At 42.4% G+C, this 25,360-nt stretch overlaps 1 protein-coding gene across 1 annotated transcript in view; it reads left to right on the top strand.

Annotated features, from left to right (window-relative positions):
• Window positions 1-4,216: 4,216 nt before the first annotated feature.
• LOC149451211 (kyphoscoliosis peptidase-like) overlaps window positions 4,217-25,360 on the top strand; it is a 71,314-nt gene continuing 50,170 nt past the window's right edge. Inside the window, exon 1 of the mRNA XM_089690899.1 lies at window positions 4,217-4,393. Within this exon, the coding sequence (XP_089547025.1) occupies window positions 4,290-4,393 (104 nt within the window). The 5' untranslated portion in view covers window positions 4,217-4,289. The remainder of the gene's footprint in view (window positions 4,394-25,360) is intronic.

Here is a 25,360-nt window from a genome sequence, read left to right as displayed (position 1 = left end):
AGAACATGGAAATTCAATTATTTTAGTAAATATAAATTGCTAAATATCTTTTCTCATCAGCAGTTATAACAGTCTTGTGGCTTCTATCAGTGTCCAGCAGAGCACTGGTTAAAGCTTGTAGGAGGAGTTTTCATTCTGCTCTGATTGTCCTATTAGGCTTCATGACCCCTGACCCTCTGTCTGGACAGTTCTGATTGGCCCTGTGCTAATCACATGCACTCTACCAAAGAAAAAAAAGCTCTCTAGCCATACACACTAAACTGAGCATGTGCAAAGTGACTCCTACAGGTCTGTACTATCAGCAGATGGATTAGGGACAGTAGAAGAAGAGGAGAATCAGAGAAGACCTAATCAAACATCTTTTTTTACACAATGCAGAGGATTAACCCCTTAGGTTCCACAGGGAGTATAACAAGCATGCTTTACTGCATATACAGACTGATTGTACTATTGTGGGTTTAGTGACACTGTAATGGTGGATGCCACCAAAACAAATAAATAAAATGGCAAGGAATTCCCCCTCTAATATTACCAGGTCCTTTAAGTCTGATATGAGTTTTAAGGGGGACCCCCCACTGAAAAAAGTGTTTGGGCTGAATTATTCCTGATAAGTTCCATGCAGTATTTTATTCATTCGTCTTTATGAAAGAATAGCATTCGCCCTAGAGGGAAAATAGCCTAATAACATTTGATTTTGCTTCGATGTGCTCACAATGAATGTACATACATGTAGTTAACAATAGCTAAGTGATTTTTTTTTTTTAAATACAAGAGGTTACATTTCTCATTGAGATGCATTAAAATTGACAGGAAAGCAAATTTAAGGTGGTTTTAAAGGTGTAATGGGTTTTAAAGCTGGCGTTCTGGGTAGAGGGTTGATAGATGGTGGGAAAAAACCCCGACAAATTTAAATTCTTCCCATCTCTAGCCAAAACCTAGGAAAAAAATAAAAATGCAATTAGGCTTTCATTTACCATAACGCATTTTTTGACATCCACCGCAAGCATCGTGGGCGCTTTGGCGATATGTTTTCAGTGTGTTTCCACAGAGTTCTATTAATGCGATTACATCGCTGACTGCACAGTCACAATCCGGGATGAGACTAATGAAAAATTCACCACAATGCAATAAAAATGTGGAGAAATTCTCTTCTTCTACAATACATTCAGATGCATCAGGAAATGAGAGGAGCGAGGATGTTTCCAGGCAGTACGGGTCTCAGGGCGAACATTAAAAAATGGCCCCCTCCCCTGGAACGCTACCAACTACCCAATCCCCAGACGCAATAACTGCAACACATAAATCATGGAAGTATTCAGAGTAAAGACCATAATATCCAAATCACAGTGTATGTAGAGTCTATTAGTATGTATTATGTATGAGCAATATTGATTCCTGCTTCTGGTTCCGGGACATTGGTGTTCCTGCCCATCTCTTCCGGATCCACTTCCACTATAACTCACACCATTCCAACCCTTCCATGGTGACCCTCTCACCTTCACTCATCTCTGCAACACTAACCCTCCTCTACGCCTTATATTGTTCCTTCCTGCTAATTCATCCTATGAACACCGACCCCCTATGTAACCCTAACACTAACCTTACCATTAACCCTCCCTGTACCTCTAACACTAACCTTGCCTATATCTCCACCATTAACCCTTCCTGTAATCCCAACACTAACCTTACCTATAACCATACCATTAACCCTTCCTGCAACCCCAACACTAACCTTCTCTATAACTCTACTATTAACCCTTCCTGCAACCCCAACACTAACCTTCTCTATAACTCTACCATTAACCCTCCCTGTACCTCTAACACTAACCCTTCCTATAACTCCAACACTAACCTTCTCTATAACTCCACCATTAACCCTTCCTGTAATCCCAACACTAACCTTCCCTATAACTCCACCATTAACCCTTCCTGTAATCCCAACACTAACCTTACCATTAACCCTCCCTGTACCTCTAACACTAACCTTACCATTAACCCTCCCTGTACCTCTAACACTAACCTTGCCTATAACTCCACCATTAACCCTTCCTGTAATCCCAACACTAACCTTACCTATAACCATACCATTAACCCTTCCTGCAACCCCAACACTAACCTTCTCTATAACTCTACTATTAACCCTTCCTGTAATCCCAACACTAACCTTCCCTATAACCCAACCATTAACCCTTCCTGCAACCCCAACACTAACCTTCTCTATAACTCTACCATTAACCCTCCCTGTACCTCTAACACTAACCCTTCCTATAACTCCAACACTAACCTTCTCTATAACTCCACCATTAACCCTTCCTGTAATCCCAACACTAACCTTCCCTATAACTCCACCATTAACCCTTCCTGTAATCCCAACACTAACCTTCCCTATAACCCCACCATTAACCCTTCCTGTAACCCCAACACTAACCTTCCCTATAACCCTACTATTAACCCTTCCTGTAATCCCAACACTAACCTTCTCTATAATTCTACCATTACCCCTTCCTGTAACCCCAACACTACCTTCCCTATAACCTTACTGTTAACCCTTCCTGTAACCCCTACACTAACCTTACCATTAACACTCCCTGTACCTATAACACTAACACTCCCTATAACCCCAACACTAACCTTCCCTATAACCCTACCATTAACCCTTCCTGTAACCCCAACACACACCTTCTCTGTACCTCTAACACTAACCCTCCCTGTAATCCCAACACTAACTTTCCTTATAACCCTACCATTGACCCTTCCTGTAACCCCAACACTAACCTTCCCTATAACTCCACCATTAACCCTTCCTGTAACCCTCCCTGTAATCCCAACACTAACTTTCCCTATAACCCTACCATTAACCCTTCCTGTAACCCCAACACACACCTTCTCTGTACCTCTAACACTAACCCTCCCTGTAATCCCAACACTAACCTTCCTTATAACCTGTCCATTAACCCTTCCTATAACCCCAACACTCACCTTCCTTATAACTCTTCCTGTAACCCCAACACTAACCTTCCCTATAACCCCACCATTAACCTTTCCTGTAACCCCAACACTAACCCTCCCTGTAATCCCAACACTAACTTTCCTTATAACCCTACCATTAACCCTTCCTGTAACACCAACACTATCTTTCCTTATAACACTACCATTAACCCTTCCTGTAATCCCAACACTAACTTTCCCTATAACCCTACCATTAACCCTTCCTGTAACCCCAACACACACCTTCCCTGTACCTCTAACACTAACCCTCCCTGTAATCCCAACACTAACCTTCCTTATGACCCCTCTATTAACCCTTCCTGTACCCCCAACACTCACCTTCCTTATAAACCTTCCTGTAACCCCAACACTAACCTTCCCTATAACCCTAACATTAACCCTTCCTTTACCCCCAACACTAACCCTCCCTGTAATCCCAACACTAACCTTCCCTATAACCCTAACATTAACCCTTCCTTTACCCCCAACACTAACCCTCCCTGTAATCCCAACACTAACGTTTCCTATAACCCTACCATTAACCCTTCCTGTAACCCCAACACTAACCTTCCCTATAACCCTACCATTAACCCTTCCTGTAACCCCAACACTAACCTTCCCTATAACACTACCATTAACCCTTCCTGTAACCCCAACACTAACCTTCCCTATAACACTACCATTAACCCTTCTTGTAAACCCAACACTAACCCTTCCTGTAATCCCAACACTAACTTTCCCTATAACCCTACCATTAACCCTTCCTGTAACCCCAACACTAACTTTCCTGTTCCTCTAACACTAACCTTACCATAACCCTCCATGCTAACTGAAATCTAACCCTCACACTAATCTTCCCCGTCGTCCTCAGTGCAGAGCAGCACCCAGTTCATGCCAGAGCAGAGAAAAAAAGCATATTGTCCTAAGAGCTGACCCATTTTCCTGCCTCACACCTTCTTCCATCTGCACCATCCTGAGAACAATGTATCCAAATTGTAGCCCATGTACTACCAGAGGCATGAGGACACAAGCCCCCCACCACCACCAATCACAGGACCCCTGTAAATTTTAGGAAAACATTGTATTATTTCTTGCAATCCCACAGACGTTCTGTGATTGGTGGTCAGGGGGGGGGTTGCACTTTAATGAAATGAGCCCCATCCTGCCAGTAAGTGTGAGGCTCAGCCTGTCCAGAGAGTATTTACGTTCAAACCGTGTTATCGCTCGCACTGCACGTTATCCCAGCCAGGGAACGGAAAGTGTGTATGCAGCCTTTGTAGTATTTATAGACCTTTCCGAGCATGGGAGGTGTGGATGAGGATAGCACAGACCCCCAGTCAAGGGTACTGGGGGGTATAAAGGAGCAGGGGCAGAGCGCAGTGCTGGGATCACTTTCTCTGGGGTGGTAAGTACATTAGAGACATCTACCGTTCTCATATATATATTATTAAGGGGATGCAAAGAGCAAAGCAGATGTACAGAGGTGATGACCCGATTCTTTCATTAATCCACCTGCTGCAAACATATATCTGATTGGTTATTACAGGTTATTTGCTTGCATCAAACTGATATTCGATTGGTTATTATTTGTTACTGCCTGCAACAGACTGATATGTGATTGGTTATTACAGGTTACTGCCTGCAACAGACTGATATTTGATTGGTTATTACAGGTTACTGCCTGCATCAGACCGATATTTGATTCATTATTACAGGTTACTGCCTGCAACAGACCGATATTTGATTCATTATTACAGGTTACTGCCTGCAACAGGCTGATATTTGATTCATTATTACAGGTTAATGCCTGCATCAGACTGATATTTCATTGGTTATTACAGGTTACTGCCTGCAACAGACTGATATTTGATTCATTATTACATGTTACTGCCTGAGACAGACTGATATTTGATTCATTATTACAGGTGACTGCCTGCAACAGACTGATGTTTGATTCATTATTACAGGTTACTGCCTGCAACAGACTGATATTTGATTCATTATTACAGGTTACTGCCTGGAACAGACTAATATTTGATTGGTTATTACAGGTTACTGCCTGCAGCAGACCAACATTTGATTCGTTATTACAGGTTACTGCCTGCAACAGACTGATATGTGATTGGTTATTACAGGTTACTGCCTGCAACAGACTGATATTTGATTGGTTATTACAGGTTACTGCCTGCATCAGACCGATATTTGATTCATTATTACAGGTTACTGCCTGCAACAGGCTGATATTTGATTCATTATTACAGGTTAATGCCTGCATCAGACTGATATTTCATTGGTTATTACAGGTTACTGCCTGCAACAGACTGATATTTGATTCATTATTACATGTTACTGCCTGAGACAGACTGATATTTGATTCATTATTACAGGTGACTGCCTGCAACAGACTGATGTTTGATTCATTATTACAGGTTACTGCCTGCAACAGACTGATATTTGATTCATTATTACAGGTTACTGCCTGCAGCAGACCAACATTTGATTTGTTATTACAGGTTACTGCCTGCAACAGACTGATGTTTGATTCATTATTACAGGTTACTGCCTGCATCAGACTGATATTTGATTCATTATTACAGGTTACTGCCTGCATCAGACTGATATTTGATTCATTATTACAGGTTACTGCCTGCAACAGACTGATATTTGATTCATTATTACAGGTTACTGCACATACATTGCAATTTACTAAGATATAGCACGTGTTATTTGCCACAACAATCCTTATTTTTAGCCATGCGTTCCTTTCGTCTCTATAATAATTGATGATTATTATTTTTATGGCTCCATTCACACCTATCATTTTACAAAACATGACACTCATAGGTCATCCCATTCATTTCACTAGGCTGCCCTACGTGCGACAAACGCAGCAAAGTAGCCCACTTTGCTTTTTGCTGCATTGAGCTTGCGTGTATTTGCTGTGCATTCTGTTGCATTTGCGTGTTTTTGCGTGTTTCCCATGTTTGGGGTGCTATTAACAATGAATGGCAATGCAAACGCAACAGGTGTTTTTGTAAACGCAAGCAAAATCATGCATGTTTTCAAAGAGCACAGGTGAGAATGGAGTCTTAGTGAACTGATGATACACACATGGTTATACATGTGCCAAATGCAGGGGCGGACAATTCGAGCACTCGGGCACTGCCCGAGGGCCCGGGGTCAGTAGGGGGCCCCATAAAATGCTCCTGGTACCTTTTATAGGCATTTTTGTGTGTGTTTTGAGTGTGGGCAAGGACACAGGGGCCCCATGATCCCCAATTGCCCGGGGGCCCCATGAGTTGTCAGTCCGCCCCTGGCCAAATGTATTATTCAAATGCTGTCCAAACTGATCTCAACTATCAAATCATCACAATATGTGTAATTGCTGGCCCCTGTGTGGGCGTTCCTTGGAATACAAGCTATCAAATCAGCAACCCGTTGAAGCAATTCACTTTCTTTCTGACCGATTTAGATATGATTTAAAATAGATTTCAATCATATCGAGCCGATCGGCCAGGGCGGAGAATTCTAGATCGGCGCACTCAGATGCGTTGCTAATGAAATCAGTTGTATTTTTGATTGATTTGTACATGAGACCGCATGGTGAAAATGCAGATACGATCGATCAGTTAAGATCGTATCTTCCAGCTATCGATCAGAACCCATTTCCCTGTGTGTTTCATATCGATCGAAGGGGACGTAGAATAAAGGTCGATTGTTTTAATTGGGAGAGAACAGTCAGAAAATAAAACGATTGTTTATCGATGCATGCATGGCCAACTTTGTAATGTATATTTAATCATAACATCATGTATAATTGTATAGTCACATTATTATTAATTATATTATATTTATACTCTAGATCAGGGGCGGACTGACAACTCATGGGGCCCCCGGGCAATAGGGGATCATGGGGCCCCTGTGTCCTTGCCCAAACTCAAAAAAGCCTATGAAAAAGGTACCAGGGGCATCTCATGGGGCCCCCTACTGACCCCGGGCCCTCGGGCAGTGCCCGAGTTTCCAAATGGTCAGTCCACCCCTGCTCTAGATGTATAATTGTAACCTATGCTGTTTTCACAGAAGTGCTCCAATTTTCTGCACGAAACGCTTGCAGTGTGAACATTTGCTGCAATACATTATTATATTGTTTTTTTCTGTTTTTTTTTTATTTCTTCTTCTTAAAGTGTTACTAAACCCACAACAGTACAATCAGTCTGTAGATGCAGTAAAGCATGCTTGTTATACTCACTGTGGAACCTAAGGGGTTAATCCTTTGCATTGTGTAAAAAGGCTGTTTGATCCTGTCTTCTCTGATCCTCCCCTTCTTCCAGTTCCCCCTCTTATCTCCTGATAAGACATATCATGTGGAGTCACTCTGCACATGCTCAGTTTGGTGTGTATTGCTAGAGATGTTTTTTTTTTTTTTTCTTGGGAGAGTGCATGTGATCAGCACAGGGCCAGTCAGCACTGGCCAAACAGAGGTCAGGGGTTTTGCATCCTCCTAGAACAGAAAGAAAACCCCTCCTACAAGCTTTAACCAGTGCTCTGCTGGACACTGATAGAAGACAAAACTGCTATATACTGCTGATGAGAAAAGGTATTTAGCAGTTTATATTTACTAAACTAACTGCATTTCCATGTTCTGTGTACTGTGGGAGACCAGATATAGTGAATGCAGGGTCCAGGGAGACCAGATATAGTGAATGCAGGGTCCTGGGAGACCAGATATAGTGAATGCAGGGTCCTGGGAGACCAGATATAGTGAATGTGGGGTACGGGGAGACCAGATATAGTCAATGCAGGGTCCGGGGAGACCAGATATAGTGAATGCAGGGTCCGGGAGACCAGATATAGTGAATGCGGGGTCCGGAGAGACCAGATATAGTGAATGCAGGGTCCGGGAAGACCGGATATAGTGAATGCAGGGTCCGGGGAGACCGGATATAGTGAATGCAGGGTCCGGGGAGACCTGATATAGTGAATGCAGGGTCCGGGGAGACCGGATATAGTGAATGCAGGGCCCCAGGAGAACAGATATAGTGAATGCAGGGTCCGGGGAGACCGGATATAGTGAATGCAGGGTCCAGGGAGACCAGATATAGTGAATGCAGGGTCCAGGGAGACCGGATATAGTGAATGCGGGGTCCGGGGAGACCAGATATAGTGAATGCAGGGTCCCGGGAGACCGGATATAGTGAATGCGGGGTCCGGGGAGACCAGATATAGTGAATGCAGGGTCCGGGGAGACCATATAAGCTTGTTCCTGTTTTGAGACTACATTGCCCAAGACACCCCATCGCAGCTGCTATAAGTCCTCATTCACACCCTAGCGATTTGGAATAATGAGCAAAATTCTGCTCGTGATTTCAAATCACTAAAATCACAGAAAAATGCACAATGCACGTTTTGTGTGCCATTCATTCTTAAACCATTTACATGCGATTTTCTATTGGTTATCAGGGAAAAATCAATGTTCATTTTTGACCACAGTGAAGGATGTTTTTTTAACAATTTTTTGCGCTATAAAAAAAATGACCGACAATTTTGAGAAAAAAAAATATATTTTTTACTTTTTGCTATTAAACATGTCCAGTAAAAAAAATTAAAAATCACATTTCATCATAAAATTAGGCCAAAATGTATTCTGCTCCATGTCTTTGCTAAAAAAAATCCCAATACATGTAAATTAATTGGTTTACGTGAAATTTATAGCATTTACAAATGACGGTATATATTATTATTATTATACAGGATTTATATAGCGCCAACAGTTTGCTCAGCGCTGTACATTATAGTGGGGGACAGAACATGAGACAATACAGTAATAAAACAAAACACGTGGGGTTCGAGGGCCCTGCTCTTTCGAGTTTACAATCTAGGAGATATATACTGGTATTTTTTTTTTATTATTTTTACTAGTAATGGAGGCGATCAGTGACTTATAGTGGGACTGCGGCAGACATTCTGACACTGGGGGGAACTGGTTTGGTGTCACTGACATTCCCAGTGACAGCAATACAATGATCAGTGCTAATAAAAAGCACTGACACTGTACTAATGGCACTGGGCAGGAAGGGATTACCATGATGGGCGATCAAAGGGTTAACTGTGTGTGTTTTACTAGGGGCTGTGTGTTTGTGCTATGCAGAGCCATACAAAGCAGTGTGCAGGAGCTGACAGGGGAGAGAACTGTTTTGTTTACAAACAGTTCTTCCCATCCCCCCCCCCCCCATTGGAGATGCTTGGCAATCACCGGGCGCTGGTGAGTAATCACAGTCCGGGACTTGGTGATTGACAGCCGCGAATGGCGGCGCAGGTAGGGCGTGCACACGTCTCGCACGTGCCCCCTACCCGGAGATGCAAAATCACATATATATATAGATGATTTTGCGCACCCGTACCGCCCTGTAGCCGTATTTCTGCTATAGGGCGGACAGGGCTGCCATTCATTCTAAATGGCAGCGTGTTTGCGGGTGCTGGAACCACAGTGAAATCACATGCTGCAAAAGCACCGTACAGTTTCCTGGCTGCTGCATTTCAAAAATGGTGCAGGAACCTTTTTCCTGCATGAAATTCAGGCACCACGGCCAATTCAAATGAATGGGCTGCCGTGTCCGTTCTCTGAGCCGCAATAGTGTGAACCCGGCCTTACAGGAGATCCAAAACCAATCCCCCAAATTCTATTTAACATGTTAATGACATTTCAGAAGTTTTTATTCTTTTTTTCAAATCTGCAGCTTTCATTAAAATTTTACCTGGTGATCCTGCCATGAAGGGCCGTGTTCAGGCACTTATGATGGGGTGACAACAGACTCCCCAGTTGTCTTCTGAATCGTCACCCCATCACACGGTGAAGTTTAAAAAGTGCCTAGGCTGGCACACATTGATAGGCATGGCCCACCATTGTCACCATCAGGAAGCCAGTCCAGAGCAATGATGTTCAGCTGGCACTGTGCAGTGCATGTAGACAGGAAATGGCGGAGAGGAGATCGGCCATGTTGGATGCATAAAAAGGATTAACAAAAGTCAAACAGTATTTTTATTTTTAAAAATGCAAATGGATGGAGCCAAATACAGGGCAATCTTAGAAGAAAACCTATTAGAGTCTGCAAAAGACTTGAGACTGGGGAGGAGGTTCACCTTCCAGCAGGACAACGACCCGAAACATCCAGCCAGAGCTATGAAATGGTTTAGATCAGGGGTCTCCAAACTTTTCAAACAAAGGACCAGTTTACTGTCCTTCAGTCTTTAGGAGGGCTGGATGGTGGGCATCTGGGGTAGAAAATGTCCCGGGCCCAGCATCAGTGAGAATAAGCATGGCCTCAAGGTTGGTAGGAGGAGGAGTAGTGCCCCATTGTTGGTATTATTGGGTGGAATAGTACACCATCATTGGTATCGGTGGAAGAAATAATGCACCATTGTTGGTGTCAGTGGAAGGATCAGTGACTCTGTCACTGGGAGGAATAGTGCCCCAAGGGCCAGATAAAGGCAAGCAAAGGGCCGCATCTGTACATAGTACAGGAGATGGTCAGAGATGGCAGACATACTACAGGAGATGTTCAGAGACTGCGGACATACTACAGGAGCTGGTCAGAGACTGTGGACATAGTAGAGGAGATGGTTAGAGACTGTGGACATAGTACAGGAGATGGTCAGAGTTGGCAGACATAGTACAGAAGGGGGTCAGAGACTACGGACATAGTACATGAGATGGTCAAAGACTGCAGACATAGTTCAGGAAATGGTCAGAGACTACGGATATAGTACAGGAGATGGTCAGAGATTGCGGACATAGTACAGGAGATGGTCAGAGATTGCGGACATAGTACAGTAGATGATCAGAGACTGCAGACACAGTACAGTAGATGGTCAGAGACTGCGGGCACAGTACAGGAGATGGTCAGAGACTGCGGGCATAGTACAGGAGATGGTCAGAGACTGCGGGCATAGTACAGGTGATGTCCAGAGACTGCGGACACAGTACAGGAGATGGTCAGAGACTGCGGGCATAGTACAGGAGATGACCAGAGACTGCGGACATAGTACAGGAGATGGTCAGAGACTGCGGACACAGTACAGGAGATGACCAGAGACTGCGGACACAGCACAGGAGATGACCAGAGACTGCGGACACAGTACAGGAGATGGTCAGAGACTGCGGACACAGTACAGGAGATGGTCAGAGACTGCAGACAGTACAGGAGATGACCAGAGACTGCGGACACAGTGCAGGAGATGGTCAGAGACCTTCTACATCTCGTACCTGTGTCCAGACACGGTCAGTCTTTTCCTCCTTGTATGAATAAAGCCGTATATAGCGGTTGTTTAGATAAAGCAGCAATACAAATATTTTCCTTATTGAAATCTTCTTCCTTGAGATGTGTGTGCTGAAGCAGGGAAGTCATGGTGGGGACTTGACAATTACCTCCTGGCAGACGATGGCCAATTACATTCATAAAGCAGTAAACATCTGTGGCCCTCCAGCGTGCCGGCTCTCTCTGCCAAAAATGACATATTTCTGGATGAGGAGGGAGCGCAGAAATGGTATTATTTTCCCATTTTGCCGTTCAACAGTGTAACGGTCTTAAAGTGTACCTGTCACCCAGATCAGTAGGCCAATCCCAGAGATGGCAACCTGAATGAAGAGTTTATACTGTACTGTATGTAGGGTGATGAGGATGTGGCAAAAACTAGGTGTAGCTACATTGTGGGATATTTACTAAAACTGGAGCGCTCAGAATCTGGTGCAGCTGAGCATGGGAGCCAATCACCGCGCTCTAATATCATCAAAAGGTGTAAAAAAGTGCAAAGTGCTTATAAATTAATACAAGTGAAATTAATTGATATACCGTGACTAATTAAATAAAATTAAAACGTGAAAAAATGTATACTATCATATCATATTAACAGATCACTATGTGTGCAATCCTCATATCAATGTGCAAATCTTCCATTAACCTCCTTAGCGGTATTCCGAAGTGTAGCTCGGGGTAAAATTTCTATCCCAAGAGCGGTAACCCCGAGCTACACTCGGGCTTACCATGCGACGTTGCTTAGGGAGTCCCTGCAGCACTTACCTTGTCCTTCGCTCCCGCGATGTGTCCCCTGCAGTGTCCCCGGCCATCTCCTCCGGCCGATGCCGGCATCCGGCTTCTGTGTTCCGGTCCCTGTGACCTTGGGACGTACGGGCGCCGGAACCGGCGGGAAATTTGAAATTTTTTAAAAATTTCATTTTTGCTGTCATTGCTGTTTCAATGCATTTCACATACATTTTGTCCCGAGTGCTTTGTCCGGCGCCCTGCCTGCATTTTGAATGTTCTTTCTGCCTGGAAACTTAGAAAAGTCCATGGCGTCCAAAAAGTGTCCCTTTACGTCAAAAGCGGTTTTAGAACAGCGATAGTAAATCAGAACCACTTGCAGAATTGAGTGATAATGATTAGTGGGGGAAATTCGTCATCAGACACTGAAAACGATTTTGCGACTTTGCTCAGCGATGTGCGAATTTGCCTCTGTATTTCAAATTTCAATGTTTTTGGTTTGATTATATTATTTAATTACATTTATTATTATTATATTATTATGTTTATGATTATTTATTATATTATAATTTTTGATTTCGTGTTTCAAATTTTATCATATCCGGAATGTTTAATAGACTCTTGTTCAGACAGATTTCAGTGAGTTATTCCTAAAAATTACAGCCTACAATAGAAAAACTACATATTTCCATGCAAAAAAATGGTACCGCTTTCAGCACAAAAAATCGGAAAGAATCATACCGCCGAGGAGGTTAATAAACCTCAGAAAAATTCATGATATAATATAAAAATGTAATAATTTGAAAAATAGTTAGAAAATGATAATAAATAAAAATAAAAAAGTCTACTGTGAAAAACAGCAATATTGTCCCAAATGTAACTATGCAAATGAATGTCCAGCCTAGACAGATATACTCTCCTTCAGTGAGAAGATAAGATCTTTGCAGTGATGTTGTAAACCTGTGTGACTGCAGGGCTGTGAGGGATACTCCCTCCTTTAATCCACTCCTTAGTCCTCTGCCTTTGTATTCCTCCTATGTCTCATGCAAGAAAGAGATAAAAGATATAGTCTTATCCCATTTGCACAGTTACATTTGGGACAATATTGCTGTTTTTCACAGTAGACTTTTTTTTTTATTTTTATTTCTATTTTAATTTATTATCATTTTCTAACTATTTTTCAAATGATTACATTTTTATATTATATCATGAATTTTTCTGAGGTTTATTAATGGAAGATTTGCACATTGATATGAGGATTGCACACATAGTGATCTGTTAATATGATATGATAGTATTAAATTTTTCACGTTTTAATTTTATTTAATTAGTCACGGTATATCAATTAATTTCACTTGTATTCATTTATAAGCACTTTGCACTTTTTTACACCTTTTGATGATATTAGAGCGCGGTAATTATTTAAATATTTTGTTGACAAATGCACATTACATGAGAGTGGGCTTATTAACCAGCGACCTAATACTCAAAATTTTATATCATACCTCGGTGGCTCACAAGTTAATTTGTTTGTATGGGAGCCAATCAGCTGCTAACTTCAGCTTGTTCAAGTCATTTTTAAAAAAACAACTATGCATGTAGCAATTACTGGATGAGCGCAGCACAATGCTGGCTTGTGTTTGGCCATCACTGGGCATCGGATTTTTTTTTTTTACTCTGCTGTTTAACCACTTGTCCCTACCGGCACTTTTCCCCTCTTCCTGCCCAGGACAATTTTCAGCTTTCAGCGCTGTCACACTTTGAATGACTATTGCGCAGTCATGCAACACTGCATCCAAACTAAATTTTTATAATTATTATTATTATTATACAGTATTTATAAAGCGCCAAAGGTTCGCTCAGCGATGTACATTACAAAGGGGGACAGAACATGTGACAGAACAATACCAATACAATGCAAAACATGAGGGGAGCGAGGGCCCTGCTCTTTCGAGCTTACATAATTTTTTTTAAACAGATAGAGCTATCTTTTGTTGTTATTTATTCACCACTGTGTTTTTATTTTTGCTAAACAAACAAAAAAAGACCAACAATTGTAGAAAAAAATAGGTTTTCTTAGTTTCTATTATAAAATTTTGTAAATAAGTAATTTTTCTGCTTCACTGATATGCGCAGATGAGGCTGCACTGATGGGCGCTGATAAATGGCACTGATAGACGGCATTGATGAGGAGGCACTGATGGGTGCTGACAAACATTATTGATGGGCACTGAAAGGCAGCACCGATAGGCATGGCTATGTAGCACTGATAGACGGCACTGATAGGTGGCACTGATAGACTATAATGATGAAAAGGCACTGATGGGCATTGGCAGCTATCACTGATGGGCACTGAAAGGTAGCACTGATATGTGCCACTGCTGGGCACTAGTAAGTGGCACTGATAGACTATAATGATGTGGAGGCACTGATGGGCATTGACAGGCATCACTGATGGGCACTGAAAGGTAGCACTGATATGTGCCACTGTTGGGCACTAGTAAGTGGCACTGATAGGTGGTAATGATGGGCACTGATAGGCAGCACTGACAGACACTGATTGGCACTGATAGGCGGAAAGAATGGGTACTGATAGACTGCACTGATGGGCATTAACAGGCAGCTCTGATGGGCACTGATGTATGGCATGGGTGGGCACTGCTATGTGGCACTGATAGGCAGCAAATATGGGCATTGAAAGGCAGCACTGATGATCAGTGTAGATGTCCCCTCTGAGAAATACCACTTACAGGCTCTCCTCTCCTCTCAGGAGAGGACTGCTGATAACTGGCATTTCCTATTTGCATGTGATCAGCTGAGACTGGCCACAGTTGATCACATGGAAGAGCCTACGTCATTGGCTTTTTACCGTGATCAGTGATTCACTGTGTCCGAGAGACACAGCGGACCACCGATCGTCACACTGTCCTCCCAGAACAAGAGAGCTCCTGCCCGTTCATCATTTCCCTATATGGTGGGTGGGAGGCGGTTAATGGAAGAACTCCCTACTCTACTTGTGTTACATCTTATGTATGGATCCCTTTCAATAGTGAATACAAAGGCGGGTTAGCCTTCACCCACCTTGCCTTCTTGGGTCCACTTTCACATAGGCTCTTCCTCATTCCCCGCCTTTCTACCCCCTTGTGTCCTGAACCACACAGCGCCACTCCACATGTTCTCATAACGCTTTGTACTAACTTATCACCCTTGTCTCCTGAAGAAGCTCTTTCTGCAAAACGTGTTGAGATACATCCCTCTACCCTTCGCTATATCTACGCAGCATCTTTTTTATGATTCGAGAGAATAGTCTCTCTTTTTTATGCAACATAACATGGATGCTGTTGACTATCTCTGACAGGGGTGCTCAACCTTTTGAAGAGTGAGGGCCACTTACATGATTTGGTAACCGCCTGTGGGTCACAGGTAAATGAAATGGTTCAGAATTTAGAATTTTTTATTTTGAATAGCATAATAAACATTTTCTTCCTGTAGATGCTGTATGTCGGCAGGAGGGAGAGAAGTCGGCTTTCAGCTTTTCAGCAGGAAAATGGAGGCGAAGTGTTCCTGTATATGCCGCCCCTCCTGTCCAAGTGTAAAACAGAATGTGACATGAAGGTCGCACGGGTCCCCTGGAGTATGGAGTATTAATTAATAAATAAAAATTCCAGTATATATACCATAATTTGTAGGCACTATAATTTTCACACAAACCAATTAATGTACACTTACTGGGATTTTTTTTTCTTATCAAAAGCATGTAGCAGAATACATTGTGGCCTAAATTTATAAAGAAATGTGAATATGTTTTATAGAAGTTAAAAATATGGGGCTTTTGTTAACAAAATGTAGGGGCTTTTTTAGTTTATATAATAAAAAAAAAAAAAACTCAGTTGTGATCAAATACCACCAAAAGAAAGTTTTATTTGTGTGAGAACAAAGATAAAAATGTATAAATGTACAGCACAGTGATGATGTCACTGCTACTTTTACATGTAGCCCTACCCCCTTAACCTCCCTGGCGGTATGATTATTTCAGATTTTTGGTGCTGAAAGCGGTACCATTACTTTGCATGGAAATATGTAGTTTTTTTATTGTAGGCTGTAATTTTTAGGAAAAACTCACTGAAATCTGTCCGAATAAGAGTCTAGTAAACATCCCGGGTATGATAAAATTTGAAACACGAAATCATAAATTATAGTTTAATAAATAATAATAATATAATAATAATAAATTTAATTCAATAAAATAATCAAACCGAAAACACTAAAATTTGAAATGGAGCGCCAAGTTCGCACATTGCTGAGCAAAGTCGCAAAATCGTTTTCAGTGTCTGATGACGAATTTCCCCCACGAATCATTATCACTCAATTCTGCAAGTGGTTCTGATTTACTATCGCTGTTCTCTAGCCGGTCTAAAACCGCTTTTGACCTAAAGGGACGCTTTTTGGACGCCATGGACTTTTATCAGTTTCCAGGCAGAAAGAACAGACAAAATGCAGGCAGGGCACAGGACAAAGCACTCGGGACAAAATGTATGTGAAATGGGTTGAAACAGCAATGTTTTACTATGTAAAATTTGTTTGGAAAAAAATGACATTTTTTAAAATTTTCAAATTTCCCGCCGCCGCCCGTACGTCCCGACGTCCCAGGGACCGGAACACAGAAGCCGGATGCCAGCATCGGCCAGAGGAGATGGCCGGGGACGCTGCAGGGGACACATCGCGGGAGCGAAGGACAAGGTAAGTGCTGCAGGGACTCCCTATGCAGCACCGCATGGTAAGCCCGAGTGTAGCTCGGGGTTACCGCTTTTGGTACTGACATTTTACCCCGAGCTACACTCGGGAATACCGCCAGGGAGGTTAAGGGTTGCTTAGTAAATTTTGGGTTTCTTGTCAATCTGGACCTCTTGTTAAAAGCCCAGCTTCTGCTGACACCACCATGCTTTGGTGACCCCGATAAAACACACCTTCAAAATGGACTCATACACAAAGTAGTATGAACCAAAATGAAGTTTATATTGGACTTGGAAGTAACTGAGTCAAAAATAACAAAATAACACTGGCAGCAAATTTGGTCACTCTTGGCAACTGGAAGCAAAAGCAACAACATTCACAATACAACAAATGTATATGTTGGCAGACCTGCTTTCAGAAATAATCCACTGCCTCCAGTCTTAGAGGACTGTTGGATCGCCAGTGATCAATTCAATTATAATTGGTAGTGGCCCCTTTAAGAGCTCTACAATGTCTTCTGCGCGCCTGTTGGGGTCCAATGGATGTGAAGCTGCGTCAAAGGGTGGTTGGTAGTTCCTTACAGTGGTCACATCCAAGATAGTGAAGGAATAGAAGAAGATTTAACAGTTCCCTCTGTCACGTATTTGGTCAGAGGCTGGAGTGCTGAGAGGGCACCCCTTATGGCTAAGTGCGGAACACCCATGAAGGTAGGAACAGGAGGTGCTCGCACTCTCCTGGCCAATTTCCTGGGCTTTGATATTTATATACCCCCGCCCACACGCTACTACTCCTGGGAAATGTGGTCCCTGACACTCTGCTTATCTGCCAAGTCCTGCTGTTCAGAAATACAAGTTCCAGAGGGCTGTTCTGTCAATGTGAGCAACCCCTGAATAGCTGACCACTGCCACCTAATGTCTGTTTTAATGTATTGTGAGTAATAACATTTCAATGGGTTGCATACAAGGTAATATCCAGGTGTGTAAATGTATTTAATGCACACAACGTTGATTTATATAGCTAATGGCTATTAAGGAATATAGCTGAATAAACAATAGTCTGCCTGGAGTTCAGTTTTCAGGATATCTATCTAGCTGGCTTTGTGAATGGATTTCCTACAGTCAATAGGTTTCTGGGTCATTGATTTTCTCCATGTTGCTGAGAGTTTATCCTGAAGTTATCACCTTTATTAGTGAATCCGTCTTTTGTAGCAAAGCAAAATGACAGCGAATGGTTTCATTAGTGGTCTGGACAGGCTGTGGCAGTCTACGAGCTTGGCTGGTAGGTCTCTACGCATAGAATCCCACTGGAAATAAATCAGCTTCATTCTTTGCAGTACTCTGTTACCCCAGGCAAGGGTGAGGGTTTGACTGTACTGACTGTTCTATATATCTCCACTATAGTAAGATACAAACAGTTGTCAAAGTATAACTAAAAGCGAAAAAAAAAACTTTTATTAGTTTTGAATGGCATGGAGAAGGGTTAGAGTCCCTGTTAGGTTGTTATTACTGTCTGTGCCCCCGTTAGGGAGATTCCCCCTCTCTATTTGTCCTGGTGACCATCATCATTAAAGCTGGCCATACATAATACAATTTTCTTATTCAATTTTCTTTAGATTTACCTTCAACTTTGTACCGCAAGGGACAGCCTGATTACATACAATTTGAACATGTTTAGGTTTGATCTCAAATTATATGGTTTTGGTAAATCTAATGAAAAATTGTAGAAGAAAATTGTATGTATGGCCAGCCTTAGAGTGAAAGTGAAAGATTATTCCAAATTTTGGGTTGTTGTTATCAGAACATTAATAGAGGAGACATCTTCTATTGGGGACACTAGTTCTGCTGACAACCAGGGATTCCCACATATTGTAGTGATTTCCTCTTAGAATATCTTCCTTCCTCAGGAAATTAAAGTAAATCTCTCCAATGGGACACAGATGGCAAAAAAAAGTTCTAACCCTCCCTTACTCTTGTTTTGCCATCTGTGTCCCATTGGAGAGGTTTCCCTTAATATCCTGTCCCATAGAAAAAACAGGAAGTGAGAGGAAATAACTCCAAAGTGAGTGAATCCCCGGTAGTCATCAGAACTAGGGTTACCCTCTATTCCTGTCCTGAGGACAACCCAAAATTTTGGATTTTTGCTCACTTTCACGCTCGGTAAAGTGAACAAATAGAGAGGGTGAACCCTAATGGGGATGCACAAAGCAATGAAAACCTGACAAGTGTTCCAAACCCTCTCCACTCTATCGAAAACTAAAAAAAAAACCTACATGTTCTGTGTATTTGTTTTGCCAAGAGCAGCCCAGATCCTCTTTTTCTGGGGTCCCCCACAGGCACTCTGGGCTCGACCCCCCTTCCGAGTGCCCTATAGCAAGCCACTTGCTATGGGGGCACGCATACATGCTCGCTCCAGAGCCCAGCTCTGTGTCTCCATAAGACCCACAGAACAGGGCTTGCCGCCCCCCCCACTCACACGCACATAGACACACACTCCATGTCACTGCCTCTGATTGACAGCAGTAGGAGCCAATGGCTCCTGCTGTTGTATCTGAGTTAATGAGGAGCGAGAGAGCTGAGAAAGCCTCTTGTGCATATAACTGGATTGAGATTGGGCTCAGGTAAGTATTTAGGGGCCTCAGGGGGAAGCTGCATGCAGGAGGTTTTTTTACCTTACTGCATAGAATGCCTTTACAACCACTTTAAATGCATAGTTAAAAAAAACTGTTTATTCTGACGAAATATTTTTTATTCTGTTGAGACAGTCTTGTGATCTAGAAACTCCTGGCAGCTCGTATAGCCAGGTCGGTGACCAAAGCGTTCTCCACTACAGGTAACCACAGCTTGGTCACTGACCAGCCCATGCCTACTAATGGGATAATAGAGGAGCTACAGCTCTTATTTTTCTTTGTAATCTTTTATATTAGCTGCTCAAGGCAGCCAAATTATTTTTACTTATTATTATTTTTATATTGTTTTCATGTATATATATATTATATATATATTATATACTTTTATATATATATATATATACTGTATATATATTATATATATATTATATATATATATATATATATATATATTATATATATTATATATTATATAAACACTTTAATTTTTGTTTACTTGTAGCATTTTATTTTTTACTGTTACCTTTAACTTTATTTTCATTTAGCTAACAAATTTAATTTTAAAGCCGGGCACACTTTGCTAGTAGTTAAAATAATGTGCATTATGGAAATTAAGTCACTGTAATAGTACAGAACATTTTCTCTAGAGACCCATCCAAGTGAAAGCAATTAGGATCCCGTCCAGAATCAACACTTCAAGAGCTTTTACAGTCATCTGTAAATCACTAATTGCACCCAAACAATTCTGTCCTATATTATTTTACTTGGTGTATTACTAAGTAGTAAACCTGGAATGGTAATAATATAATTCAGGGTTTACGTGTTTTGGAAATATGTTGACTCCTCCATAATTATGTCTGTGAAAGCGAATATAACAAACAATGGCAAAAACATTTTATCTTTTGCAAGCTGATTCATATTACAAGTTATATTGCATTAGATCAGCCTTTCTCAGTCAGGTTTCTCTTGGAGGTTCTAAGGGGTTCTTTTGGAGGTTCCTATGGGTTCCTTGAGTAATTTGTATCGCTATGTAAGGTACATTCTTCTCAGTGACCACCAATGTAAGGATAATTTTTCCCACTGACCACCAAAGTAAGGAGCTTTTCTTCCATTAACCACCAATGTAAAAAGCGTTCTTCCCACTGGTCACCAATGTAAGGAGCATTCTTCCCACTGATCACCAATGTAAGGAGCATTCTTCTCATTGATCACCAATGTAAGGAGCATTCTTCCCACTGATCACCAATGTAAGGAGCATTCTTCTCATTGATCACCAATGTAAGGAGCATTCTTCTCACTGATCACCAATGTAAGGAGCATTCTTCCCACTGATCACCAATGTAAGGAACATTCTTCCCACTGATCACCAATGTAAGGAGCATTCTTCCCACTGATCACCAATGTAAGGAACATTCTTCTCACTGGTCACCAATGTAAGGAGCATTCTTCCCACTGATCACCAATGTAAGGAACATTCTTCCCACTGATTACCAATGTAAGGAACATTCTTCCCACTGATCACCAATGTAAGGAGCATTCTTCCCACTGATCACCAATGTAAGGAGCATTCTTCTCATTGATCACCAATGTAAGGAGCATTCTTCCCACTGATCACCAATGTAAGGAGCATTCTTCTCATTGATCACCAATGTAAGGGGCATTCTTCCCACTGATCACCAATGTAAGGAGCATTCTTCCCACTAACCACCAACCTAAGGAGCATTCTTCCCACTGATCACCAACGTAAGGAGCATTCTTCCCACTGATCACCAACTTTAGGAGCATTCTTCCCACTGATCACCAATGTAAGGAGCATTCTTCCCACTGACCACCCAAAAAAGGAGCATTCTTCCCACTGATCACCAATGTAAGGGACATTCTTCCCACTGATCACCAATGTAAGGAACATTCTTCCCACTGATCACCAATGTAAAGGACATTCTTCCCACTGATCACCAATGTAAGGGACATTCTTCCCACTGATCACCAATGTAAGGAGCATTCTTCCCACTGACCACCAATGTAAGGAACATTCTTCCCACTGACGACCAGTGTAAGGGACATTCTTCTCACTGATCACCAATGTAAGGAGCATTCTTCTCACTGATCACCAATGTAAGGAACATTCTTCTCACTGATCACCAATGTAAGGGGCATTCTTCCCACTGACCACCAATGTAAGTAGCATTCTTCCCACTGATCACCAACGTAAGGAGCATTCTTCCCACTGATCACCAATGTTAGGAGCATTCTTCCCACTGATCACCAACGTAAGGAGCATTCTTCCCACTGATCACCAATGTAAGGAGCATTCTTCTCACTGATCACCAATGTAAGGGACATTCTTCTCACTGATCACCAATGTAAGGGACATTCTTCCCACTGATCACCAACGTAAGGAGCATTCTTCCCACTGATCACCAATGTAAGGAGCATTCTTCCCACTGACCACCCAAAAAAGGAGCATTCTTCCCACTGATCACCAATGTAAGGGACATTCTTCCCACTGATCACCAATGTAAGGAACAGTCTTCCCACTGACCACCAATGTAAGAAGCATTCTTCCCACTGGCCACCAATGTAAGGGACATTCTTCTCACTGATCACCAATGTAAGGAACATTCTTCTCACTGATCACCAATGTAAGGGGCATTCTTCCCACTGACCACCAATGTAAGTAGCATTCTTCCCACTGATCACCAATGTTAGGAGCATTCTTCCCACTGATCACCAATGTAAGGAGCATTCTTCCCACTGATCACCAATGTTAGGAGCATTCTTCCCACTGATCACCAACGTAAGGAGCATTCTTCCCACTGATCACCAATGTTAGGAGCATTCTTCCCACTGATTACCAACGTAAGGAGCATTCTTCCCACTGATCACCAATGTAAGGAGCATTCTTCTCACTGATCACCAATGTAAGGGACATTCTTCTCACTGATCACCAATGTAAGGGACATTCTTCCCACTGATCACCAACGTAAGGAGCATTCTTCCCACTGATCACCAATGTAAGGAGCATTCTTCCCACTGATCACCAATGTAAGGAGCATTCTTCCCACTGACCACCCAAAAAAGGAGCATTCTTCCCACTGATCACCAATGTAAGGGACATTCTTCCCACTGATCACCAATGTAAGGGACATTCTTCCCACTGATCACCAATGTAAGGAACAGTCTTCCCACTGACCACCAATGTAAGAAGCATTCTTCCCACTGGCCACCCAAGGAAGGGGCATTCTTCCCACAGACACTGACCACCAACATAAGGAGCATTCTTACTGTTGACCACAAAAGTAATTAGATTTTTTCCCACTGACCACCTAAGGAAGGGGCATTCTTTCCACTGACTGCAAGTGTACTAGTGCCCCTCTTTTGCTCACCATCAATGTAAGGGGTAACTTTTCAACTTACCATCAATGTGAGAGAGCTCTACAGTTTTCAATTTCTGCTTTTCTTTTCTGACTCTTATTTTATATACAGGATATATTGTCATACAGAGCATCCCTGGGTGTCAAAAATGCAAAGTACAACACAGTCCTTATTTTATTTATTCTTAGATCTACAGCATGTTTTTTGCTAATGTCTCGTGATCTGTAGATATATTATCAGGGGTTCTCTGAGACTTGAAAGTTATTTCAAGGGTTCCTTCATGTTAACAAAGCTAAGAAAGGTTGTATTAGAAGATCAGTGCGCTCAAATTTGTTAAGCCAAAGAAGCCTTTTAGCGCTGGGCCCTACGGTAGTAATAATGGTGTCAGTATAGGTTGTCTTGCTTCTGGGCAGGAGGCTTCTACACTCTAGAGGATTCCCATCATTTATTTCAGGTACTTTTATAGCACCATCAATTTATGCAGCACTTTACATACAAATATATATTACATTCGCATCAGTCCCTAACCCTCAAGTGGCATACAATCTAAAGTCTCTAACTCACATTCATACATACACATACTAGGGCCAATTTAGACAGGAGTCAATTAACCTACCAGCATGTCTTTGGAGTGTGGGAGGAAACTGGAGTACTGGAAGGAAACCCATGCAGGCACAGGGAGAACATGCAAACTCCAGGCAGGTGGTGCTGTGGCTGGGATTTGAACCAGTGACCTCAGTACTGTGAGGTGGAAGTGCTAACCATTAAGCTACTGTGCTGCCCTTTCCTTGCTTTGTAGTACAAAAGAACAGATCTAATAGTAGGACACCACATCACACTTCACTGTAGGTGGTGCTGGACCCTGAGGTTAGCCTACTGGTAGTACTTTCCAATAGTATTGTAAATGCATTAGTACAGGTTGTCTCGTTACTGGCCAGGTGGCTTCTACACACCAGATGATTCATACAGACTTTTTGGTTTGTAGTGCAAATGAACAGATCTAAGAGTGGAGTGCCAAACCACATTTCAATTTAGGTAGCTCCAGAACCTAGGGTTGGCCTATTGGATGGTGTTACTTTCCAATAGTATTATAATGGAGTTGGTTACTAGGCAGGCAGCTTCTACACACCAGAGGATTCCCGTAGTTTCCCTGGTTTATAGTGCAAAATAGTGTTCTATCTGAACTATTAATCTGTAGCATGGTGCTTCTTAGACTTGTGGGTAGCCCATGCATATGACACTTTTCACTCTCATTCTCTGCCTCCAATGTGTGCGCTCACTAATGCCCGGGACAAGGCTGAGCCTCGTTCATGGAAATAAACATTCAGATAGCACCCCGAATTAGAAAATATCCATACAACCAGGGTGTCTGAATCATACCCTGAGGCTTTGCTGCACATGCCACATTGCCCTATGATATGGATACCTGTGCTTTGAGTGTGACATTTTGAAGGAGATGCCACAGAGCAATTTTCCACCCCCCCAATCAAGCTCACCTATCACATCACTCCCAGTGATAGCCTGAGGGTCCGCCATATGTTCACATGAACCCACTTGCATACATGACTTTTTTAATTCCTTCCGTATCAGGGGCTAGGTCCCTAGGATTTCCAGCACGTGGATTCAGCTACAGTTTCTTGGGGCACCAACCACTTGGGAGGGAGGTAGCGAACCACTCCCTTCACTATGCATGAGACCCATCACCTTGGCCGACACTGTACTCCCGCTGACTGGCTGTCATTACATTCCTCTGTGTTGGTTACTCTTGGCAACAGTTAGTCTCATTCTTTAATCTGTGTGTATATTGCAGGCCCTGTTCTCCAATACGCCATGTACCACCATGAATCCCTTGTAGTAACATCAGACCAGGCCTTCAATGAAACTTTACTTGAAACTCTGCAGCAGTCCCTTACAAACTAGTTATCCCTAGGCTGCCCAGGCATACCTTTACAGGTAGAGGTCCATACATGGCAAGGTCCTTAGCAGGTAGGCTCTCTTGGGGTTGTGGTTGGTTACATTCTCTTCGTTGGACCTCTTACTCATCTCCCATGCGGTCTTCCAGAACTCTCTGGGTCAAAAGGTGGAGCCCAGAAAAGCCTGGGAAAACGGCAAAACCAGTGTTAACCCCTTCCCACCTGGGAAGCCCAGAATTCCTGAATCCTGTCTAGCAGCAGCTCAACTTGTAGGCACCTGCCTGTCAGAGGGACTTTCACATATCTCCAAAACCTCTCTGTTACAGCTAAATGGTGAGCCATTCTCAACAGCAAAGATTCAGCATTTGATCATGTGAAGGCTTGCTCACACCTTCCATTCACCCCTTCCTTCCCTACTATAGCCCAGTGAGGTTGCACATCAAAGTGATGGGACAACAGGAGTGTGTGACTAGCAGCAAGCTTCAACACTACTCGGACGTGTGATGGCAGTGTCTTTCAGAATGGTTCTGTTCTGGTTTTAAATTCTTCTCCTATGACTCTTTCATGGCTTTTGATGTAGTTTGAAAATACTTTTTTTTAATGCACAGGTGCTCCTAAAGTGGAATATGTCAGAACATACCGTATTTTCCGACGTATAAGACGACTTTTTTTACTTAAAAACATAC

This window comes from Staurois parvus, unplaced genomic scaffold, assembly GCF_062004578.1.
Source record: "Staurois parvus isolate SC_StPar_1 unplaced genomic scaffold, SC_StPar_1.0 ptg000545l, whole genome shotgun sequence".
In the NCBI taxonomy this organism is placed as follows: domain Eukaryota; kingdom Metazoa; phylum Chordata; class Amphibia; order Anura; family Ranidae; genus Staurois; species Staurois parvus.
Note: the sequence above shows the minus strand (reverse complement) of the source record. Positions and strands in the feature narration are given on the sequence as shown.